Source organism: Chinchilla lanigera, unplaced genomic scaffold (assembly GCF_000276665.1).
Source record: "Chinchilla lanigera isolate Chin_1 unplaced genomic scaffold, ChiLan1.0 scaffold00002, whole genome shotgun sequence".
NCBI lineage: Eukaryota > Metazoa > Chordata > Mammalia > Rodentia > Chinchillidae > Chinchilla > Chinchilla lanigera.
In genome coordinates, this window is record NW_004955403.1 from 53,965,516 (window position 1) to 53,987,035 (window position 21,520).

Genomic DNA, 21,520 nt, shown 5'->3' on the forward strand with positions numbered 1-21,520 from the left:
CGAGCGGACCGAGGCGGGGCTATGCATGCATCCCGGCGCTCCGCGCAGTTCGCAGCCCACGCGTCCCCTCCAGACACCGAGGCCGAGAAGCTCAAATCACAGTCACCAAAGGGGCCCCCGGGACCAGCGAAGCCACGGTCCCCGCAGCCCGCGCGGACTCGCTGCCGGCACCCGGCCGGGCGCCGAGGACGCACAGGACGAGCGGCGCCTGGCGGATGGAGTGCGGTCCGCTGGACTCCAAGCCTGGGCCCTAAGCCCCTCTTAAGCGTTAGTCCTGGAAAGCTCCCCGCGCCGGACCCAACCTCCCGGGCTGGAGGCCTCCAGGGTCCGAGCGTAGCCCGCTGCGCGGTGCTCACACGTGCAATCGGCAAGCCACCAGCGCCTTTATTTTCCTCCATGGACTTTACCGTGATATTTCCATACACTCGCGTATTGTGCATCGGTGGCGTCTGCCCTGCCCCTGCCCCTGCCCCTCACCCTCGCCTGTCCCCTCCTCCGGTCACTAACAGTAGCGCCTCTTCCACCCCTAGACCTCTTTTTATATTTGCCACGTCGGAAAGAACACGTGTGACAACTCTTTCTGTGTCTGGCTTTAAGTCCTCTGGTTGCACCCATCTTCCTGCGAATGACGGAACTCCGTTCTCCGTGGCTGGGGAACTCCGTGTCCGCCCCTCTGCTGGTGGGCACCTAGGCTGGTCCCGCATGTCGGCTGGTGTGAATCGTGCCACACTCCACCTTGGACGTGCCGGGGGCCCGGGCTTCGGCCATGCGTCCAGCCTGGGATCCTGCAGCACATGGGAGTCTGAGTTGTAGTTTTTGGCACCTGTGTCAGGAGTCGGGGCCAAAGATGCATGGATTTATTTCGGGGGCGCCTACTGGCTTTGGTCAGGATACAGCTGTTTCGGCTATTGACATTTGCGCCAGTGCAATGCTGCTTTTGTTAGCACGGTGCTATGGTATATTTTGAAATCAGGTACTATGATGCCTCTAGCAATGATCTTTTCGCTCAGGACTGCGGTGGGTATTCAGGGGGTATTCCGGGTCCTTGTGCTTCTATGTGAGTTTTATGTTTTTCTCGCTCTGTGAAGAATGTTGTTGATATTTTGATGAAAGTTGCATTGACTGTAGATCATGTTGGGTAGTACGGCTATTTTAACACCCGCTCCCAATACTGGGGACTGAATCCAGGGCCTGGTGCATGCTAGGCAAGTGCTGTCTACCACTGAGCTGGTCCCCAAATTTCATTTGGGGACAGGGTCTTCCTGAGTTGCCCACGTTAACTTCAAACTTGGAAATCCTCCTGAGTCAGCTTCCCGAGTAGCTGGCATTGCTGGTATGTGCCGCCACGCCAGCTGTGTTAACAATATTAATGTCCGGATTCAGGGACGCGGGCGATCTTCCCACTTTATGGTGTCTTCTTTGATGTCTTTAGAGTTCTGTAATTTTCTTTGTAGAAGTCTTCCCACATCTTCACTTGGGTTTATCCTTAGATATTATGTTACATGGGTGTGTGCGTGCACACGCGTGTGTATGTATACGTGTACATGTGTGCGCATGCGCACACACGGTAGCTGAGATGACTGTGCTGATTTTTTCTCGGTGAGTTCATTAATGCTATATAAAAAAGCGATTAATTCTCGGGTATCAGTTTTCTATCTTGCCCCTACAGAACTTATTAGCTCCAACAGTCTTTTTTGGAGTCTTTAGGGTTTTCTATCTACAGAATCGTGTCATCAGCAAATGAGGTCATTGGACGTCCTCCATTGCTATAAGTTTTGCTTTTCTCTTTCTCTTACCTAACTGCTCTCGCTAACATTGTGCTGCATGAGTGGTAAGGGTGCGCCCCGTCTTGCCCCCAACCTGAGGAGCGCTGATCTCAGCAGCCAGCAGTCCTTGTGGGAAGCCCAGCACGCTCCTGCTGTCCCCTAGCAGCAGCTTTTGGCCCCGGCTGGGTCCGGCAGAGTCTTGGTGGTTCAGACGCTGTTGATCCGGTTGTTCTGTTTCTGGGTTTTAATGAGACAGTTGATCAGGTTGGGTGACACAAGGACCCAGGACAGGCTCAGGGAAGCAAGGTGTATGTCCCCACAGGCGGCACAGTCAGGAGGTCTGGCAGGCACTGCAGGGCCACACGGACTGCACAAGGTCGTCAGGAGGCAGAAGCCTGGAGCCTTCCACCGCAGGAAGGGCAAGAGGGCAAAGATTTGAGGGGTTCCCCCGGGATGTGGTTGTCACCCCGTGCCTCCCGGCCTGGCCTCTGGGAAGCAGCTCTTGCAGCCGGTGTGGGCCACGGACATGGGTGGCTCCAGGCTGCTCGCTTGTACCCCCAGGCATCGTCTTGGCACTGCCTGTGCTCTGCTGAGAAATGGCGGCCGTGGGAAGGGCCTCTCTCCCAGCCAGAAAGCCTGGGAGGAGTCAGAGTGCCTCACACACAGACAGCCTGGCAGCCCGGGCACCGCAGAGCCCAGCCTCCCCCGTGCTTCTCCTGACCCTTCCCTTCTTCCGCAGGCCTCTGCACCGTGGCTTACTTCTTTGCCACAGGAGAGACCCTCTGGGCGTGGCTGGCCCTCTCCGTCCTCCTGCCTGGCCTCTTGGTCCAGGGCCTGAGCTACCTGTGGTTCCGGGCAGACGGGCATCGGAGCGGGCGCTGGCTGGTGGTGCTGCACGTCCTGCAGCTGGGCGTCTGGAAGCGGTAAGAGCAGGGCCTCTGGGAGGCGCCCGCTGCGCGTGGGCGTCTGGTCGCTGGGACCAGGAAGTGCCTCCCCTCCATCCCACCCACTTCCATGAACATGGCCGACACCCAGGCCCTCCGGATGCACCCCTGCCTTTCGAAAGCTTTTTGTTGTCTTCAGCCACATTCTGGTTGGCTTTTCTTTCCATCCGTTCTTCAGCTCTGGAGCCACGTACAGGCAGTTGCTCTGTTTACACACCTGTCACCTTTAGTTGGAGAAGGCGGCAGAGACTTAGCGCTGATGGGACAGACGGGTCCAGCGGCATCTGCCGCAAGCCTGTGTCTCAGAGAAGTCATCTGCGAGCCAGGGCCAGTTCTGTCCCCCAAGAAACAGCAGGGTGGCCCCGTGCTGCAGCTTACCTACAGTCCCGGGGCCCCCTCTGCAGGCCAGGTGGTGTCCTTTCCACTGGAGTCCTGGACACAGAGAATTGTCACAAGACACATGGCCCCGAGGTCACACAAAGGGCACATTCCAGCCCCAGCCACCTCACCGCCCGTGGGGTTGAAGGGAATTTTTTTTTTTTTAAGGGAATTTTTTTAAAGACAAGAATCTGGGGTTTCAGTGGGGGAAGCCTGCAGCCAGCTTTGTGAAACCGTAGTCAGGATTCCAGGGTGTCCAGGGAGCTCTGCCAAGGGCTGCTGTCTGCCCCGGGGTGTGCCCTGGCTGCTCACAGCACTTCTCTGGAGGCCCTGAAGCAAGTAGCAGAGGGCCTGAGGCCAGGCCGGGTAGGGGGCCCAGGGACCCGTCTGCCCTGCCCAAAGGCGCTGTCAGGGTGGTAGAAGGTGCTTCCAAGAAATACACCAAGTAGCCACTCGAGTTTCCTGGGGTGCCTTGGTGGTGTCCCCAGCATGGATGAGGCAGACCGTGTTGCCCCAGCCCTGCTCCTGAGAAAGGCCCAGCTCTGACTCCCAGGAGACCACCCTCGGGGCAGCTGCTTCCCATGGCCGCCTCCGTACCAACGGCATCACCTGCCCTTCCCTTCTGTGATAAAACCGGAAGGGCTGTGGCTCTGCACACGGCCCGGGCCCAGTGGTCACCCGGATCGGGCCTCGAGATAGGCGGCATGTGCAGGGAGAGCACCAGCTTCCCTGTAAGCCAAAGCCTAATAGAGCAGAAAGGCTTAATCCGTGGAACTGCGGGAGAGGCCTCCCGAATCGCTGTCAGGGACTGCCTCCGGAGACTCGACTCCAGCCATGTCCTGGCATACGCTTAAAAATCAGTGTGGAGAAGCGAAGAGAGATGTGAAAATCGGAAATCAGAAAGAACCGACTGGTCATATACTGTAGATCTAATTTTTAAAAAAAGGTGAGGGCCACCAAAACAATTGTACACATCGTTTAAAAGGACAAAAAATTTAAAATCAAAACTAGTAAAGAAGTGAGAAGAAACAGAAAAAAAAAAGGGGGACAAAATTTTGGAACAGAAGATAAAGCCAGAATGCGCAGCTTACAGAAATAAGACACACATTCGGCTTTTAGCTTCAGGACAGCCTGCGCAGTGCAAGGAGCTGCGGCGTCTGTGGCGAATACGCGCGCGCAGAGCTCTGCCTCCACAGCCCAAAGCCCGCAAGTGAAAGCCGAATGCAGTGACTCCACCTCCTTCTGGAACAAAAACGCCGGGCAAACTGTTGCAGAGCAAACCGTTTTCCAAATTGCCGTTTGGTGGAAGCGCCTGCAGGGGGCGCCCAAACAACTGTGTTTCGCAGGACGCTGAGTTGCCGTGAGAATGGATCACGCCGAACGAGTTCACGGAAAATGTGGAAGAATGCACCAAAACCAGGAAAATCAGGAAACCGGCCTCTTGATCGAAAGCTGTTCTTCAAAATGTAAGGTTTTAAAGTCATATATTTTTAAAATTCCAAGTAATATAAACTGTATTCATCTTAAATCAGACTGTTCAAGAGAAACCGTTAGTGACAACTTGTTTAAAGGGACACAGTTCCGTTTTTCTGTGTAGGAGTTTTGTTTCCACGCTGGTGCTGTGTGCTAGTAACAGCTTTTTACTCTTTTTGGAGCCCGTAAATCCACTTGGGAACTCAGCACGAGGTGATAGAAGAATACCTAGTACCTCCCGGTGCATCTCAGCTTAGCGATTTTTCTTTAGTGGAAGTTAAAAGGGGTGTGTGTGTGTGTTACTGGACATTGAACCCAGGGCCTTCGTGCTGCATTCCCAGCCCTTTTTTATTTTCTATACAAGTTCTCTCTAGGTTGCTGAATTGCCCAAGCTGTGCTCGAACTTGAGATCCTCCTGTGTCAGCCTTCCAAGTATTGGATAATTTTTCCTCAAAGGAAAGTCAAGGCAAACTTTAAGGGTATGCAAGATGAGCTCAGCACAGATAGGTGGAGACTGACTATTTAAAAGCACATGGGCTGGGGATATAGCTCAATGACACAAGCGCCTGCCTGACAAGTGCAAGGTCCTGAGTTTGATTCCCGGTACCAAGAAGAAAAAACAACACATGAGCCAGGCATGGTGGTGCACACCTGTAACCCCAGCACTCAGATGGCTGAGGCAGGAGGATCACTGGGAGTTTGAGACCAGCCTGGATTACATAGTGAGTTCAAGGCCAGCCTGAACTACATAGTGAGACCCTGCCCCAAAATAGACAGATGATTGATACATACATAGATGATAGGTAGGTAGATAGATAGATAGACAGACAGATAGATAGAGGCACATGAAATACCGTAAGCCTTTGTGAGAACCCGGCATTGTTGGCTGTTTCGGCGCTGACACCGGAAGTATTCAAGGAAGAGCGGAGTCTGTCCTCCAGTTGTGGGCATGAGGGAGTGCGGGTTACTCGAGCTGTTAGTAAGGAAAGACCGACCGTACTGATAACCGAGACTCCAGAGCCCCGAGCTGGGTTACTTGATCGCCTGTGTGGTTGTCAAGGCCCCGAGGAGCCCGGGCCTCCTCAGCGCCACACCGCTCCAGCCCTTGGTTGGCTTCACGACTGGAGGCCCTGAAGGTGGGGAGACGCGACCCTGAGCGGTCTGGTACCACGTGGCAAACAGCATGACCAGGGGAGGCGGTGGGGCCGGCGGATTTGCCCAGAGGACGGGCCCAGCGCCTTCTGTGTCCTCCGGAGCTTCTTAGGAAGCCGACGCTCCGGCCGCGCCCTGACCTGTGTCCCAAGCACAGACCTGACCTCCAACACAAGCTCGCTGCCGGGAGCGAGAGCCCGGGGGACACCGGGAGACGTTCTCGGGTCCCAGGAGAGCGTTCCGGAGATCGGCCGGCGGCGAGGGATGCGAGCCTGGGCTGGGAGCTCGGGTGCTGCCCGCAGGCCGGAGCCCCCGAGAGGGCCGAGCGTTGGACAGAAGGCGGAGCAACAGAAACCCACAAGGGGGGTGTGGATCCCGCGTGAGGTTGGGGCCCTGGCCGGCCCGAGACTGGGGTGCCGCCAGCACCTGGCGACCAAGCCCCGCCCTCCTCCCCGCCCCAGCCCTCTGCGGGCTCCCCCGCACGGGCCCAGGTCACCCCTCTGCGCTGGGCGGCGGAAGGCCTGGGACCTCGCAGGCCGTTTGGCGGTCAGACGCCAGGAACGGTCTTTGCTCGCGATGCTGCGGCGCCTGCTGTCCCCGATTCCTTGCGGCGGGGAGCCGGGCCCTCTCCTTGCCGGCCTGCTGTCCGCGTGCCGCAGATCCAGGGCACACGGGGTGCTGTGGTCCGGGAGGACCAGATGGGTTTTCGTCGCTGTGCTCTAAGGCAACGGCTGATCCCGGACTTGCAGCCAGCCCCTGTGGGAGGAATTCATCCCCGCCCACGGCGCTCTCGGCCTGGGCCCCTGCCCTGCAGCAGCTCAGAGAGATCCCACTCCACGCGGGGTCCTGATCCCCAGCCCTTCGCCTTCAGCCCTCCAGGAGGCGGAGAGCGAGCGCCGCAGGCGGTCCCAGCTGAGCACACCAGGTCCTTAGAACCCACATCCTCAGCTTGCGGTTGGCTCGGCGCCACCCCAGCTGCGACCCCGTGACACGCATGCGCAAGGCGCCCCTCCCGGGTGCTGCTTCATTTCTGCAGATGAAAGGGCAGCCCCGCAGGGCCTGCGCACTCTGGGTCCACGTCATGCTGCCTTTCTCCTCTGCAGGCACTGGGACACCTTGGCCGCCCTGCGGACACGACGGCAGGCATCTCGCCCGGGCCACCTGCAGCTGCAGGAGGCCGACCTGGTGGTGCTCCGGCTCCTGGAGGCCCTGCTGCAGAGCGGACCCCAGCTGCTGCTGCAGACCTACATCTCTCTGGCGTCGGGCTTCACAGATGCTGTGGCTGGTGAGCAGCTTCCCGAGGGGGCAGAACACGCACCCTGGTCAGCAGAGCCCCCCGTGCAAGGTCCCGGCTCGAGGGAATCGGGTACCCTCGCTCGCTGCCCTGGCTTTCGTTTCCCCTGTGTAGACGCGTGTGTTTGCAAGCACAGCTGTTGTCATCCCCAGCAGGGAATCTGAACCGTGTTGCACTTCCCGGGCCAGGTTCTCATAAGCGCTTCGCTGTCCCAGAGGGAAACGCCAGGGATGGCCTTTGCTCCCGATGCTTTGGCCCTGCTGTCCATCTGATTCCTTTCCAGGGGTCAGCGCGCTGCTGTCCTGGTCCTCGCTGTCCTGGGCCCTCGTGTCCTACACCCGTGTCCTAGACGACATGAAGCCGGGCCGCCGGGCCGTGCCACGGGCGGCCCTCTTCTGCCAGCAGCTCTGGCGGATGGGCATGTTGGGGACCCGCGTCCTGAGCCTGGTTCTGTTCGGCAGAGCTTACCGAGTTTGGGTCTTGGTGGTCGGAGGTAAGTGGTGCTTGTGCTCCAGTCATCTACTGAGTACCAAACCGCCCCAGAACTGAACTTGCTAAAAATGACCGTGCACAGTGCTCAGCCCCAGGGCTGCGGCTGGCTGGGCTCTGCAAGGTCACAGGGCCCTGGCCACAGCGAGGCCTGAGCGCGAAGATGCACCGGCACTCACACCTGGCACCCAGCGCTCCTCTCGTAGCTTCGCTCCAGCCAAGCAGCCCGGGCTCCCCTGGGCAGCTAGACTTCCAGGCGGGCACAGGAAACCAAGACCACCTTCAGAGGCAGGCCCACACTGGCCAGGGCAGCTTCTGCCGCGTTCTGCCCGTCAAACGGGCACAGGCAGCCCAGGCTCACAGGCACAGGCAGACTCCAAAAGGGTGAGCGTCTGGGCAGGAGGCCGTGGTGCCGGGCACTTGGAGAGGCCAGCCACGGCCTCAGAAGTCCTGGTAACTGAGGCATAGCGTTCTCTGGGACTGCTCTGTGCCGAGCTGATTGTTCCTGTGGAAAAGCCGCCACTGGGACAGCAAGGAGCCGCAGCGTCCACCCGACCCGGTGCCTGAACCCGCGGTGTCTCTGTGGCTCTGCTCACCGCCTCCAAGGGGGCTCCGGCCCCTTAGGATGCAGAACCTGGGACACCGTCCCGGTTTCAGGGGGAACGGCTCCACAGCCCCTAGCCCAGAGGCACAGGTCTGCACAGTGATGACAGAGGGTCTGGCCCCGAAGACTCCTGAAGCGGCTTATGTGACCCCGGCAAGGACCGTGGTCTCCGCTGGTCATCAGTGAATGGGCCCCTCAGGAAGGAACAGTGTATTCTTGTTTTAAGAGAACTAGAGACATTGAGAAATATTTGCCCCTTGGGCCCCGGACAAACATTTAATAGAGTTATTGGCAGAAAAGACCATTTTTTAAAAACAACTGCTCCTAAAGAGAGATTAGTTATGTCATCGTCATCCACTTTAACGTTCAGCTTGAGCCCCAGAAGGCTGTCTTTCCTCTTAAAATGCAGGAAAGAATTAAAGCTGGACGGCGCGGAGCCTTCCCTTTGGGTGTGGAGGCTTTGGCTCATGTAGTAAAATTCAGAGACAGTGAACTGGACGGTTTTAAGACCTCTGCAGATGTTTCTTGGAATGGAGAAAGATCGGTCTGTAATATCCAGCCGTGTTGGTGGGGCTGGTCTCTGGGCTCGCTCCAAACACGTCACACACCCTGCAGGAGATGAGATCATGACGTTTCTGTGCAGACAGGCCTGGCTGCTCTTGCGTGTCCACGAATCTCCCTCTTCTGGGTTTGGATGTCTCTTCTAGGCCCAGGCAGGGATGAGGGCTCCTAGATCCAGTTTCTGTGTCCTGCGCTCCCCTCCCCACCCGCTGCTGGGCCCTGACTTCCAGGGCCGGCCTCTGTCTCTCTGTAGGTGCCCACTGGCTGGTGATGACGTTCTGGCTCGTGGCCCAGCAGAGTGACATCATAGACAGCACCTGCCACTGGAGGCTCTTCAACCTGCTCGTGGGGGCGGTGTACATCCTCTGCTACCTCAACTTCTGGGACAGCCCTTCCAGAAACAGGATGGTCAGCTTCTACTTGGCAAGTGGCAGTGGCTGTTGCCTTTAACCCTGACTTTCACGGTATATGTGGCGTGCGGGGCGAGTGCGTGCGTGCGTGTGTGTGTGTGTGTGTGTGTGTGTGTGTGCGCGCGCATGCCTGTGTGCACTCTTCCTGTTACGGAAGGAACGTCTTCATTTCAGCAGGAAGGCTAAAAGCAATACAGCCTGGTGGCCTCTCCCAGAGAGCGCATCTGCTAGGCAGCCTTGGGGTTCAGCTGTGTTGCTTCACACACGTCGTGTCCCCTCACCGGCTCCTGTTTGTCGCTCAGTCCCACCCAGAGGTTGCCTGGTGCCTGCCTTCAGGTTGTTCCTAGCCCAGCAGAGGGGATTGCTCCCCCGCTTCTTCTTTTTTAACAAACTCAAATATTGGTACCTAAGTAACAAAAAAATAGAGCAGAATATGGGTAGATGTCAGGAAAAGAAAAATGGGGAACCTGCCTGTATCACTTCCGGTTGGAGACCCTTTAGGCCAGAAGGAACAAGTTGAGCTGGATCACGAAGGGCTACAGAGAGAAATGCAGCTGTGGTGCAGGGTGCAGATTTGGAGTCCCACCAGCTGTGGGGACCCAGTCCTGCTGACAACGTACGCTATAATTTCTGATTTGGACCTAGAACCTAAAGCCACTGAACCTATCTCATGGGGACAGTGTACATAAAACAATGTACATAAAGAAGCTATAGGCTGGGGGTATAGCTCAACAGCACAAGCACCTGCTTGGCAAGCACAAGGTCCTGAGTTTGAGTCCCAGTACCAAAAAAAAAGCTATAAATGTGCCCATTATTAACATGACCACCTGGTGCTTGGGGGCCTGGGGTGGTGAGGACCCCTGAGAACTGAGTAGCTCGGGCTCCCTGCAGAGCGCAAGGTCCCCAGGGCCAGCCGCATCACACCTTCTCTCCCCAGCAGTCCCTCACTTGGAGCCCCTCCAGGTCGCCCTGCCCTGCCAGGGACGGGCATTTCTGTCCCCCATCCTTTGGAATAAATTGTATTTTGTTGCCAGAGGAAGAGTTACCACCACTTACTGTTTTTATTTTGAATCCTAAAGAGAAGGGACCTGGTGGCTCACAGCAGCTCTGATTTTTAATGGATTTGCTTCACAAACGGGAAACATGTCCCCAGTCGAAGCGGTTGCTTTGGAGTTGGTTACCCTTTCATGGATTCACTCCACACTTGTGTGAGGCTGTCTTCCCCGAAAGGTTCTATGCTGGGACTTCCTGTCCCTTGCTAGATCTTGAAAATAATGGGTCCTAGTAAGGTTTCTAATTCTTCCTTGTTTGAATTTTCTAGACTTAGATGCTGCTAATGAATTGCCACAGCAAGACTTTGGGAGACTTTTAGCACATCAGTATTCTAATTTAAGGGGTTTTTTGGTCTCCTACACGATATCTACATTATGATTTTCACCTTCATGATGGTACGAAGTATACAAGCTTTTCTGGATTTCATTTTCAATACAGTATTCAGAGAATTACATGAGGCATTCAGCACTTTCTTACAAAGTGGGCTGTCGGTGGCTAAGTGTGCTGAGCGCGTTCAGGGTAAGCACGGCCAAGCCTCGATGTCCAGGAGGTGAGTGTAGTAAACTCACTTTCAACTGGACAATGTTTTCAGTTTTCAGTGTCTGTACGGGGAAGGTAAGGTCATCGCAAGTCGAGAATCACCTGTCTAGTCTTCAAATCATGTCCTGTGTGTTCACCTAGTTTAACACAAGGTAAACTTTAGTGCTTAAAACTGGAAGCCAAGTGAATAAGGCCGCCTGGATGGCGGAGCAGGGTCTCAGCAGATGGGCTCTCAGGACCCCCACTTCGGACCAACTGCGGGGGCCCCCGTGGTCGGCCCCTCGAGATCGCCTTCCCTGCTGCCACGTGGGCGTCACGAACACGTTTAAAGAGGCAAATATTTAAAGGCAAAAATTCTAACTGTGCGTGGAAGTCTGTGAGCCTGGCTTCCTGGGGTTCAGGGGCGCCTGAGCTCCTAGATCGCTTTGATCACTGGGCTGCAGCGATGACGGTGCTCGCCTGCACTCCCCGGAGAGTGAGGACAGCTCGGTCTGCGCACAGCCCAGCCTGGTCTCCAAGCGGAGCCGCACAGCCACTGGGGCAGGTGCACTTCCTGTGCGCTGGGGCCACTGCCTGCGCTCTGAGGAGCCGCGCCAGGGAAATGCCCCCGTGCAGAGGTCTGGGGGCCGGCAGTGGCCCTGCTCCCAGGAAGCCTTAGTAGCCACGAAAGGCAGGGGCAGATGCTGCAGACCAGGACGGAGCTCCGGCTGCAGCCCCTGAGCCGTGCGGTGTCTCTCCCGGGCCCCGCAGGTCATGCTGCTGGAAAACGTCATCCTTCTGCTGTTGGCCACGGACTTTTCCCAGGGGGCGTCGTGGAGCGGACTGTGCACCGTCGCAGGGGTGCTGTCTGGATTTCTGATTGGTAAGACCCAACGTGCCTTCCTCTCCAGGCCTCCTCCCCAACTTGTTTCACAGTGATTTGACGTCGGGGCAGCTGAGCTCAGGAGGGCCTGGGGGTGCGTTGTGTGCTGCTGGGGAAGGTGTCCTCCCAGGGCCGGGGGACTGAGCCCGGCCGGCCGCACGGCCGGCTGCACTGCAGAACCTCCAGTGAGGCTGAGCCAGCCGCTCCGTCCAAGGTCGGACGCTCAGTAGGTGGCAGGGCTGCGGCACACTCAGCTAGCCCATCCACACGCATTTACAGGACAGGTGAGGTCTGTGGACCATACCATGCCACAGTGGTGCAGCCTCCCGGGCCCTGTGAGCTCAGCAGGGTCCCTCCTACACCTGAAGCCCCGGGCCAGCCGTCCCGCCCCACACCACAGACTCACGCCACCCACCTCCCGGACCTGCAGAGGAGCTATCCTGGTGGCCACCGGCTCATCCCATGCGGAATCAGCATGGAGCACCACAGGTGTCTGCAGCCCCCCTGAGCCCTGAGCTCCTGCCCAGGCCCCGCCTTTCCTTGGCCACTGGACACCCTGGGCCTCACCCAGAGGCGCATGTCGGGGCCTGGGTCCTTCTGTGTTCACAGCGCCGGGGTGGGAGGTACACAGAGGACCCACCTGGACCCCAGGCTCTGGAGATGCGGGGCTTTCAGAGGGGCAGGGGACGCGCAGACCGTGGCCTGCGACTGATACTCGAGAGCCCCGGACCTCCTGCACTGTCAGCGCCCTCCTTCGCCGTCCCAGCGGTGGCCAAGCCGAACCCTTCCTTCTCGCAGTGAGCTCTTTCCTGTGAGATGGCTGTGGCTCCAGGAACGGAGCGCCCCCTGCACCCGCCGCTCCGCCTCCGCAGTGCCAACAGCTCCCAAGACTAGAACAGCACCACGCCAGGAGCGGACCAGCCAGCCACGGCGCAGTGGAGCCTGGGTCCCATCCCGCCCTCGCGGCCCCTCCCGCCCTCCGCGTGCCCAGCCGCTGCGGCCCCGCCCGACCTCCAGCTCTGTGATGGTGGCACCTCGAGAACGAAGACTCACTGGAGCCTCTGGGCCTCCTCCACCCTGCGTGTAGCTCTCAGGCAGGCTGAGCCCATTCGGGGGAGAGGGCGCCACGGCGACGCCCTCTGCCGCTGAGGGGCCGCTGCAGAGCCCTTTGTACCGCAGCGTCCCCGCGGCGTCTGAGCCGCTGCGTCCGCACCAGTGAGCGCTGCGGCAGCAGCGTGGTTCCCAGGCACAGCCAGCCGCGCTCTGGTGCCCTGGCCCTTGCCCAGCTGTGCTGGGTGGGGGGTGTGGGAGCGGATGAAGGCTGCTGGGAGCCAGCCTGCGTCTGCGAGCACCGCGGTGGTGCTCGGGTCCCAGGACACGTTGTTCCGCCCCCGCCTGCAGAGGGAGTCGGGCGGAGCCCAGCGGGGCTCCTGGAGGCACACGACAACCCAGGAGGAATCTGGGACTGGTCCTTAAGCCCGGGCATGACTGAAAATTAAGTTGCCTTAGGAGTGCGCTCCCAAGCAAATCGCACTGAGAAAGTCAGGCGTGCTGTTTAGAGGCAGCTCTGGCTCACCGCCAAGGTCCCCTCTCCCCGTTTCCCAGCCCCGGCCGCGTGATACATGGGGCCCGGGAGCCGGCCTGGCCCGAGGCGGGGCCCTCCCTGAGGGCTGTGCGTGGGACTTATCAGCCGCGTGGTAGGCTCCTTGGGTCACCATGCTGGGCGTGGGCAGCTCACTTGGGAGGGTGACTGTACCCGCTGCCCAGGGCCTGTGACAACCCGAGTGGCAGGTGGAAACTGCACAGTGCCTGCGGCCTAGGTCGCACCCGGTGCCGGGACTCGCCCTGTCCCCAGCTCCAGCCCTGCTGCTGACCTGCGGCCTGCCCTGCCTTTGTCCCCACCGTGTGCGGGACGGGGCCTGGGGGTCTGGGCTGCTCCTCTCCCTCCGCTGCCGCCTCCTGGCGCCTCTCACTTCTCCCCAGCTGGGTTTTCTGCCCCGAGGTGTTTGTCCGAGCACCCTGCACCCAGCACTTCCGCATGCAACAGGAAGCTGGAAACTGCGGGGGTGGCTTACTGGAACCTGCTAAAGAGATTACTGTGCAACACTTCTGATCAACACAGACGCCTGACAACAATGTGATTAAGATGTTTATGCACAAAGGAAGTGCGGCTGCTGCCTGTGGAAAGTCCTTGATGTGGGCTCTGAGGAGCGCGGCGCACGGCCCACCGCTTCACTCCCCGTGTTTTGGAGCCTGTCTCACCTCTGCCCTCCCAGCTTTGACTCCATCAGCGGGGAGCAGATGTGGGGTTTAGAGCGTCTGACCTGAAATACAGAAAGTAGAATGCAGTTTCTGTTGAAAACCTCATGCACACATGCATGTACACGCGTGCACACATGCATGTACACGCGTGCACACATGCACATGCGCACACACAGCATCAGAAGGCGTAGGATCAATAGGAGTTCACTTTGTTACTCAGACACGTGTGTTTGCTGCTTATAGGACCTGGGGTCTACTTAAATTCCTCTCCAGACATCCTGCTGTGACATCCCAAAAGCATCCTTTTATTTTGAGACAGGGTAGTGTAGGTTGGTCTTGAACTCATTTTTTTGGCCAGGCTGGCCTCAAATTCCCAGCAATACCCCTGCCTCAGCCTCCTGAGTGCTGGGATTAGAGGCATAAACCACCATACCCAGCTAAAAGTAAGGAATCTTGGGGCTGAGGATTTAGCTCAGTGGCACAGCGCCTGCCTGGCAAGTGCGAGGTCATGAGTTCCATTCCCGGTACCGGAAAAAAAAAAAAAGTAAGGAATCTTACTTTGGAGCCAAATTACATTGTTCTCAAAATGGCCAGACCCTGTACCTGCAGACCGCGAGGGGTCCAGGCTTCCACAAGCGTAACCTGCGCTCTTTCTTTCCTAGGCAGCGTCTCACTGGTCATTTACTACAGCCTGCTTCACCCAGAGTCCCCAGGCATCCGGCAGGACTTCGTGACAAAGTGCTGCGGCCTGGCAGAGGGGGAGTCTCCAGCCGTGGAGGGGCCCGCGAGCACAGGCTCGTGCCTAGCAGAGAGCTATGAGCTGTCAAGTCTGCAGAAGCCCCCCAGCCCAGAGCAGGGCTCCCCGGGGCCATGGCATGGGGGCCAGAGTCCAGGGGACGTCTCTTTTCTCAGTCACCACCATTGGCTGCTGGTAAAACTTGCCCTGAAAACCGGAAACATGTCTAAGCTCCACGCCGCCTTCGGAGAAAGTGGTCCTCGCTGCTCTCCCCCTGCGTGGGGGTCAGTCCTGCTCTGCAAGGTTCAGCAAGCACCCCCCTCCCCTCCCCAAGACGCTTCAGCCTCTCAGGAAGGACCCGAGTTGCAGGGTGCCCCCAAAGCAGAGGCGGACTCGCTGGAAACCTCAAGCTACGTCTCTTTTGCCAGCAACCACCGGGACAGTGCACCTGCCCAGGGGTCCCCAGCATGGCAGGGAGAGGGTAACCCAGGGGAGGGGCCCGAGGTGGGTCCTGGCACTCAGCAGAGGGGTGCAGGTGGGCAGCCAGGAGGGAGGGAGGGACAGCAGAGCACGACCCTGTACTTCAGTGCCACCACACAAGAGGCCGCGTCCTCGCCTCAGGAGGGCAGCACCCCGAGTCCCCGGGCGTCCCGCTCTGGGAGGGGACCGCAGAGAGGTAGTCCCGCCCAGTCGGCCTCGCCCCGGCCAGCTGCCAAGCCCTTTCCCTGCAGCATGGCGGACATCAGCCCCATCCTCGGCCGGGGCCCAGGCAGATGCTTCTGCCCCAGCGTGGGCCTCCAGGGCACAGCCCCGGGTCGCCAGGACGGGGAGGAGTGGCAGGAGCCCGCCAAGGACCCAAGCCACCCCGCTCCTGTGGACGTGCGCGTGTCCCTGCGGAGGCGCAGCCTGAGTCCCGCAGAACAGCCCTGCTTGACCTCCACCCCGAAGTCGGAGCCGAGCCCACAGGCCTGCAGCCACGGAGGCGGGCGGCAGCAGGAGGCCAGCTTCCTCGTCTGACCACAGCCACGGTGAGGGATGGACAGCCCGCCGGCCACGGCGTCCACCCTGTCACTTCCGCCAGGGCCCTCCTCCACTCACCCAGAAGCTAAGGGAGCAGGACTGGGCAGTTCCTGTATGTCCTGTAACCCTCGCATGCGCGCAAGCACGGGCAGTGGAGCGCAAGCCCGCGGTCCCAGGGCACTTCCCCCTCATTTTGTGGGCCTCAGGGAACGCAGAGGTGGGCGGCAGTGCCCCATGTTGTCCCGGATTCTTTCTGTGACAATGTGGCTGCTCGTCTCTCCGGGGTGTCCTACCTGCATTCGTTTGGAACCTCACAGGTCGTAGAGCAAACCCTGTCTGGGAGTAGATGAGAACCCGCTTCGATCTCCGTGACCTCAAATGCAGGCACCGTCGTGAGACCCCCGCCTCTCCCCCACAGAGCCAGGCTGGCATTTTTCTGCTAAACACGCAGCTGTTCGCTCCCGTGTCCGAGCCTCACCCCTTCCTGCACCCCCGCGAGGTGCCATCCCTGACTCCAGCGTTCCCGGCGAGAAGACGGCCCTTTCCCCGGGGCTGCTGCCTCCTACCACTTCCGGAAAGCTGTCCCTTTAGGGGAGCTGTTCTCGCTTCTCGCAGCCTCCGTGTGTAGCTGGTTCCAGAAGTGCAGGCGTCCCCCACGGAGGGAAGGCTCCGGGAGGCCGCCGTGGTTTGGAGTTGGGGCGGACGGTGCAACCCCCACAGCCCAGGGCCAGGGTGGCCTCCGGATCCTGCGGACGAGGCCGGGTCGGAGCTCGGCCTCATGTTTCTGCCCTGACCCCGCTGACCGCCAGCACCCTCCCCGCCAGCTGCATGAGCCGGGCAGAGCAGCTGATGGGCGATTGGCAGTAACCACGCGGAGTTCGTGAACGGAAGCAAGGCACTGGCAGTTTGCTGCGGCACTTGTTCCTCTTCCGGCCCAGGCCTCGCTGGCCGTGGGAGAGACGTGGACGCACGTCCTCCTGTCCCCGGCCTCCCCTCCGTCCCTGGCCGGGAGCCTCAGTCCTGAGCTCAGAGTCGGAGAGCAGAGCCTGCGCCGAGGCCAGGCAGGGGCAGACTGGGGGGAATTCGCTGTCTCGTCCAGAGGCCCAGAAGCTGGGCGCCCTCTTCCTTCACAGTCGCTGGCTGACGGAGCTTCAATTCGGGACGGGGCCCGCACACAGGCAGTGGCGCGCGACCCTGCTGCTCAGGCTCACAGATGGCTTCGCTTCCGCGCCAGAGCACGCGTGCGCGATTGTCAGAGAAGACTCGGCAGCAGACACTGGCAGTGCATCCCGGGTGCCGCCTGAGTGCTATTCACGGCGCAGAGCTGCACCAAGAAGCCAGTGACGACCGTGAGGTCCCCGCCAGGACCCGCTGCTGGGCCTCCAGCCCGTCTCCTCCCAGGAAGACCTGCCTGCTGCCCTCGGGGACCCAGGCATGCCCTGCCGTCCTGCTCTGGGCCCCTGAGTGTCCCAGGCCCTGCAGGGCCTGTCCTCCCTGAAGAGCACCTCGTCCCCGGGAGCTGCATGCTGGACTGCACGCGTGTTCCCGTCACTGCTGTGTGCACCAGAAGAAGGAAAACCCGCCGCTGTGGACCTGCAGGAAACGAGGGTGGATGCTGTGGCCGCGAGCTGCAAGCACCTGAGCAGAATCCACCTCTGGGGCTTCCGGATGGCTGCAGGGCAAGGCTTCTGAGTGTCTTTTGGGACAGGGTCCTGGTAGAAGCAGTTGCCCCCTGCGTCCCATCCTCCAAGTGCCTCCAAGGCCCCCCGCCACACACACACACACACACACACACACACACACACACACACACACACACGAAGCTGGAGGATGCAGAAGCTGTCACCCAGGCTGTAACAGCAGTGCCCACTGCCCAGCACAGGGCGAGGCGGGAGCCTAGGGGAAAACTGTCCACAGCCGAGATGCCGGGGCCAAGGCACACGGGACGCATGGCCTCAACTCCACGTGGGTCAGGGTGCGTCTGCTCCACCACCCCCTCACTGCGCACGCACATGACAATAAACCACGCGATGCACCTCACCGTGTCCCGCGCTGCACAGGGCAGCATCTTTCCACAGTGCAGGTCTATTGAGGGCGTGGCATGGGCCCCTCCCCTAGGAGCCAGGGAGGCCAAGTGGGGAGCCACGCCCTCCGCCCCTGCGCAAGCAGACGAAGACTCAGGGAACCAAGGGGTGCCGGGTTGGCTCCTGCTCATCCTTAAAGGTGGCCCTGCGGCCCTGCGCGCGCACAGCTTCTGTGGCAAGGAAGAGCACTGCATGACTCTGGCTGCAGTGGTCATCTTCAGGGAGCAGCTCGTGGTCACATCCACTCACCCTCAGGATCCCGGAGCAGCGGCCAGGCCAGGCGTGTCCTCTTCGGGGGAGGTGGGAAATACGGGCATGGCACCCTGCTGCAGGGGGGACCGTGCTCCTTCCAGAAAGATGGAGCTGGAATGATGCTACCCAGGTCTGAGCTTCGCTTCACTGGCATTACATGTCCCGGAATTTACCTCAGCAGGAAGAGTTAAGTCAGGTACCAAGGCTCTAAGGTAATAAATCAAGAAACAGAGATGTGATAAAGAAAAATACAGTGTGTGTTGATGTTTTTTTAATGTATCACAGAAGACACATTGCCACAGTTCCCCTCGCAAGGCCCCCTGACAGGGAGCACGCTTATCCCATTATCCTGCCGCTCTCTGGAGCAGGTCTGGACATCTTCTCTTGTGAGTTCACTTGCTGGCACTGGCCCTGCTGCCTCAGTGGCCTCGTAAACTTTTCATGTTATTTTGACTCTTGGGAAAAGCCGGATCCAGATCCAGGGATGAGGACACACCCACAGTCCTTTTTTTAACAAGCTTGCCTTTCCGCTAGATGGCGCTGGGTGGCAGCCTTCGCCATATTTTGATCAGACTCAAAGACAGGACTTCCAGAACTGCTTCAGAAAGTGGCAAGAACAGTGGGATAAGTATGTTCAAAGCAGCGGGAGGATTTTAGGCAGATCAATGGCATTACACCTTTTACTGTAATAACTTCTTAAAATTTAAATGTTTACCTTAAATTTGGACCACTCCTGTGCACACACACCTGAAGGCTTAGCACATGAAAGTCCAAAAGTAGGGTGAACATTCTTGCATCCAAGGACCTGCTTCTCTGAGTCACACAGGCCTGACGTGCCTTTTCTCTTGCCGGGGTGGGGATGGGGGTGGTGAACTCAGGTTCTGGCTCTTGCACCTCCGATCTTTGCCCAGGTTAGATTCCGTATTCCTGCCCACTCAGCAACTCCTGAAAATCAGCAGATTCCACAACACTTGGGAAGGCAAAGAGAACAATCTGAGAGCTGTTGGGAGACCCAGGAAGTCCTGCTCCCCAAATCGGCCTCCACCGTCCTTTCCTGTGTGGGCGGCATTTGCTATGGAGAGCAGTGGTTGTGGCCCAGGCTACTCCAGCAGGCTTGGGGAAGGAGGTGGTTGAAGCCTCCCCAGACACACCCGGAAACCTCCCCTCTGCCTGTGCCTCAGACGCCGGGAGGGCAGGGCCGCCCCGGTACTGTGAGGAGGTGGGGCTGGCCCATGGCTTCCCAGGACAATCAGCTAGCCACAGCAGGCAGGCACCCCGTGCCTTGAGCCTCTGGTTCTCAAGCTTGAGATGCTAAAACCCACCTGAGTCCTTTCCTGAACCCCTTCTAGGACCGAACGCTGACTGTTCTCAGGGTTTTTAAGCACCCTGAAAGGATTCTACTTTAAAACTCACACTGGTTTGCTCTTTAAAGTGGGCTGTTATTCTGCAGCCTCAATTTTGATTCTATTTTCCATTCTATGTGAGGAAACGCACTGTCCCGGCCCTGGAGTGGGAGATTTGGGAGCACAGATGGCGTAGCTGGGAGCTAGTCGGGATGGTGGTCACCCAAGCAGGTCAGGCCTGTTCTGCCTCAGTGCAGCCGCTGGGTCGGAGAAGAAAGAAAACAGCCGCTGGGTAAAATGGGAGATGATTCAAGTTCACAGAAGTCAGCTCTGGCACCACACAACCCAGGCCGCTAACCCTGTGAATCTCGCCCAAATCACCTTGACTGGTGGCCCCTGGCTACTTCTGAACCCCAGAGTCAACACAGCCGCTCACCCTGAGCCCCACCGCTGCTGGCTCTGCAGTGACAGCTGTAGCCCAGAATTTGAGTTAACATCTCTCAGGAGGAACTAACTCTCCCATGGAAAATACCATGGAAAAGTCCACACAGATACGTGAGTGATGGCAGGACTATAATTACAGCATTGCCGTCAGGGTTTCCACTGGACGAGGTCTCAGTCTTGGTGGAGCACAATTCTTTCCAGCTGGAGTAACACAGGCAGGTTTTCAGCCCACCGGGGGTTTCCAGTTTGTTTACACTTTGGCAAGGCCAGGGGAAGATGAGGCCGGAAACAGAATAAACAGTATGGATTTTTGTTCTTAGTGAGCCCTTTCGACTGAAACTAGGAGAACACAGAGAAACAAGGAAACGGAGACAACCAACCACCCGGCATGGTGGTGCACGCCTGTCATCACAGCACTCTGGGAGGCTGAGGCAGGAGGATGACAAGTTCAAGCGCAGCTGGATGACTTAGTGGGTGGGCAAGACCCTATCTCAAAATGTAAAAAGGGGGGAATGTAGCTCAGTGTTACAGCCCTAGGTTCAAACCCCAACACCACAAAAAAGTGGGGAGAGAGGGGAAGAAGGAGAAGTGGGGAAGGAAGGGAGGGAGGAGAGGAAGGAAAAGAAGGAGCCGACCAAGGATGGTTAAAGTGATCATCTGGACCCTCAGAGTCTGGATGTAAAAATGACATTCTATCTTTCACTTCCTTTGAAAAATGAAACATTAGATTAAAAAACCAAGATTCATTTCCTGTCCTCGTGCCTGGAGCGTGCCTGGCCCTGAGGAAATGCGCGTGGCCCTGTCTGCCGGGGGCAAGGAGCGCCAGGAAGGGCCAGCAGGAAATGAGCCGGGTTCTCTTCCGAGGGGTTTTCCAGCTGAGTCTAGGGTCACAAATGAGTGACTGCTGGGCCGTGGATGTGCGCTGTGGGCCCCAGGGGCAGGGTCTTTGTGCTCTTGCTGCCCAGCCCCCTGCGGAGCCGCCCTGATCCAGGGAAGGCAGAGGCGGAGCTGTCTTGTGTGATCGGTGTCCATCCAGTGCACCAAGGCAGGCCAGGAAGAAGGGGGCCTCGCCCTGCCCTGTTCTACCTACGTGCCCCGCCCACCTGTTCTACCTACGGCCCCGCCCACCTGTTCTACCTACGGCCCCGCCCACCGTGCTCCAGTGCAAAGCACCGCACGTCTGGTCTCTAACTTGGCTTGGCTGAGGGTTTTACAGTCACAGCTTCGGCACCATGGCGTCATGTGAAGCCCACCTGTGGCGGGACCTCGCGGAGCCCAAAGGGACAAGGTCCATCTGCAGCATCTTGAGGGATGGACACACAGCCCCAGCCCAGGACACCAGGTTCACAGAGCGAGGGGTAAAACAGTTCTCTTGCAGCACAGACACAGCTCCCACAGGAGGAAAGCCCTGCCCTCTCCACCCCGGGCGGGGGTCGGCGCGGAGGAGCGCCCAGAGCTGTTTGTTTCCCACCACAGCATCGAAGTGAGTGAGCCTCAGACCCGGCTTTCCATGCTTGCACGACCTGCGGGTTGGGAGATCTGTGTTTTCTCCAGCAGTCGGGAAATAACGCCATTAATCTGAGTGAGAGTTAGGAGAACAAAGGCCCGAGCTGAACTTGGGAAGGTCATGAAAACACACAGGACTTCTAGTCATTTATTTTCAGAAACTGTCAGCGAAAGGCTTCATCAGGCTTTGAGATAAATGGCCTGCCGCCTTCTCCCACTTAATTCACGGTGACACTGAGCTGTGACTCTAGCCTGCAGCAGACGGGATTAGAGGGACAGTCTTGGTGAAACCCACCATGCAGGCCTCATAGGAGGTGACTCTCACTGTCGTGTTCCCCTGGGCCCTG

The 21,520-nt window shown here is 58.6% G+C and overlaps 2 protein-coding genes across 6 annotated transcripts in view; both read left to right on the forward strand.

Annotated features, from left to right (window-relative positions):
* Xkr5 (XK, Kell blood group complex subunit-related family, member 5) overlaps positions 1–16,034 on the forward strand; it is a 16,783-nt gene extending 749 nt beyond the window's left edge. The window contains exons 2-9 of one of the 5 annotated variants that reach the window (XM_013514598.1): positions 2,505–2,689; positions 6,817–6,998; positions 7,291–7,500; positions 8,915–9,084; positions 11,415–11,526; positions 11,806–12,015; positions 14,451–15,552; positions 15,963–16,034. In XM_013514598.1, the coding sequence (XP_013370052.1) occupies positions 2,505–2,689; positions 6,817–6,998; positions 7,291–7,500; positions 8,915–9,084; positions 11,415–11,526; positions 11,806–12,015; positions 14,451–15,541 (2,160 nt within the window). In that variant the 3' untranslated portion in view covers positions 15,542–15,552; positions 15,963–16,034. Of the gene's footprint in view, positions 1–2,045; positions 2,143–2,504; positions 2,690–3,984; positions 4,555–6,816; positions 6,999–7,290; positions 7,501–8,914; positions 9,085–11,414; positions 11,527–11,805; positions 12,016–14,450; positions 15,562–15,962 lie in introns of those variants that run through there. The other 4 variants (XM_005373845.2, XM_013514597.1, XM_005373843.2 and 1 more) reach the window with 4 other exon arrangements.
* A 1,019-nt stretch (positions 16,035–17,053) lies between these two features.
* On the forward strand, positions 17,054–18,120 carry LOC102007397. Its single transcript, XM_005373841.2, has 2 exons — positions 17,054–17,334; positions 17,365–18,120. Exons 1-2 carry the CDS (start codon positions 17,068–17,070, stop codon positions 17,998–18,000), a joined length of 903 nt encoding a protein of 300 aa, XP_005373898.1. The 5' UTR covers positions 17,054–17,067; the 3' UTR covers positions 18,001–18,120.
* The last annotated feature ends 3,400 nt before the right edge of the window (positions 18,121–21,520 follow it).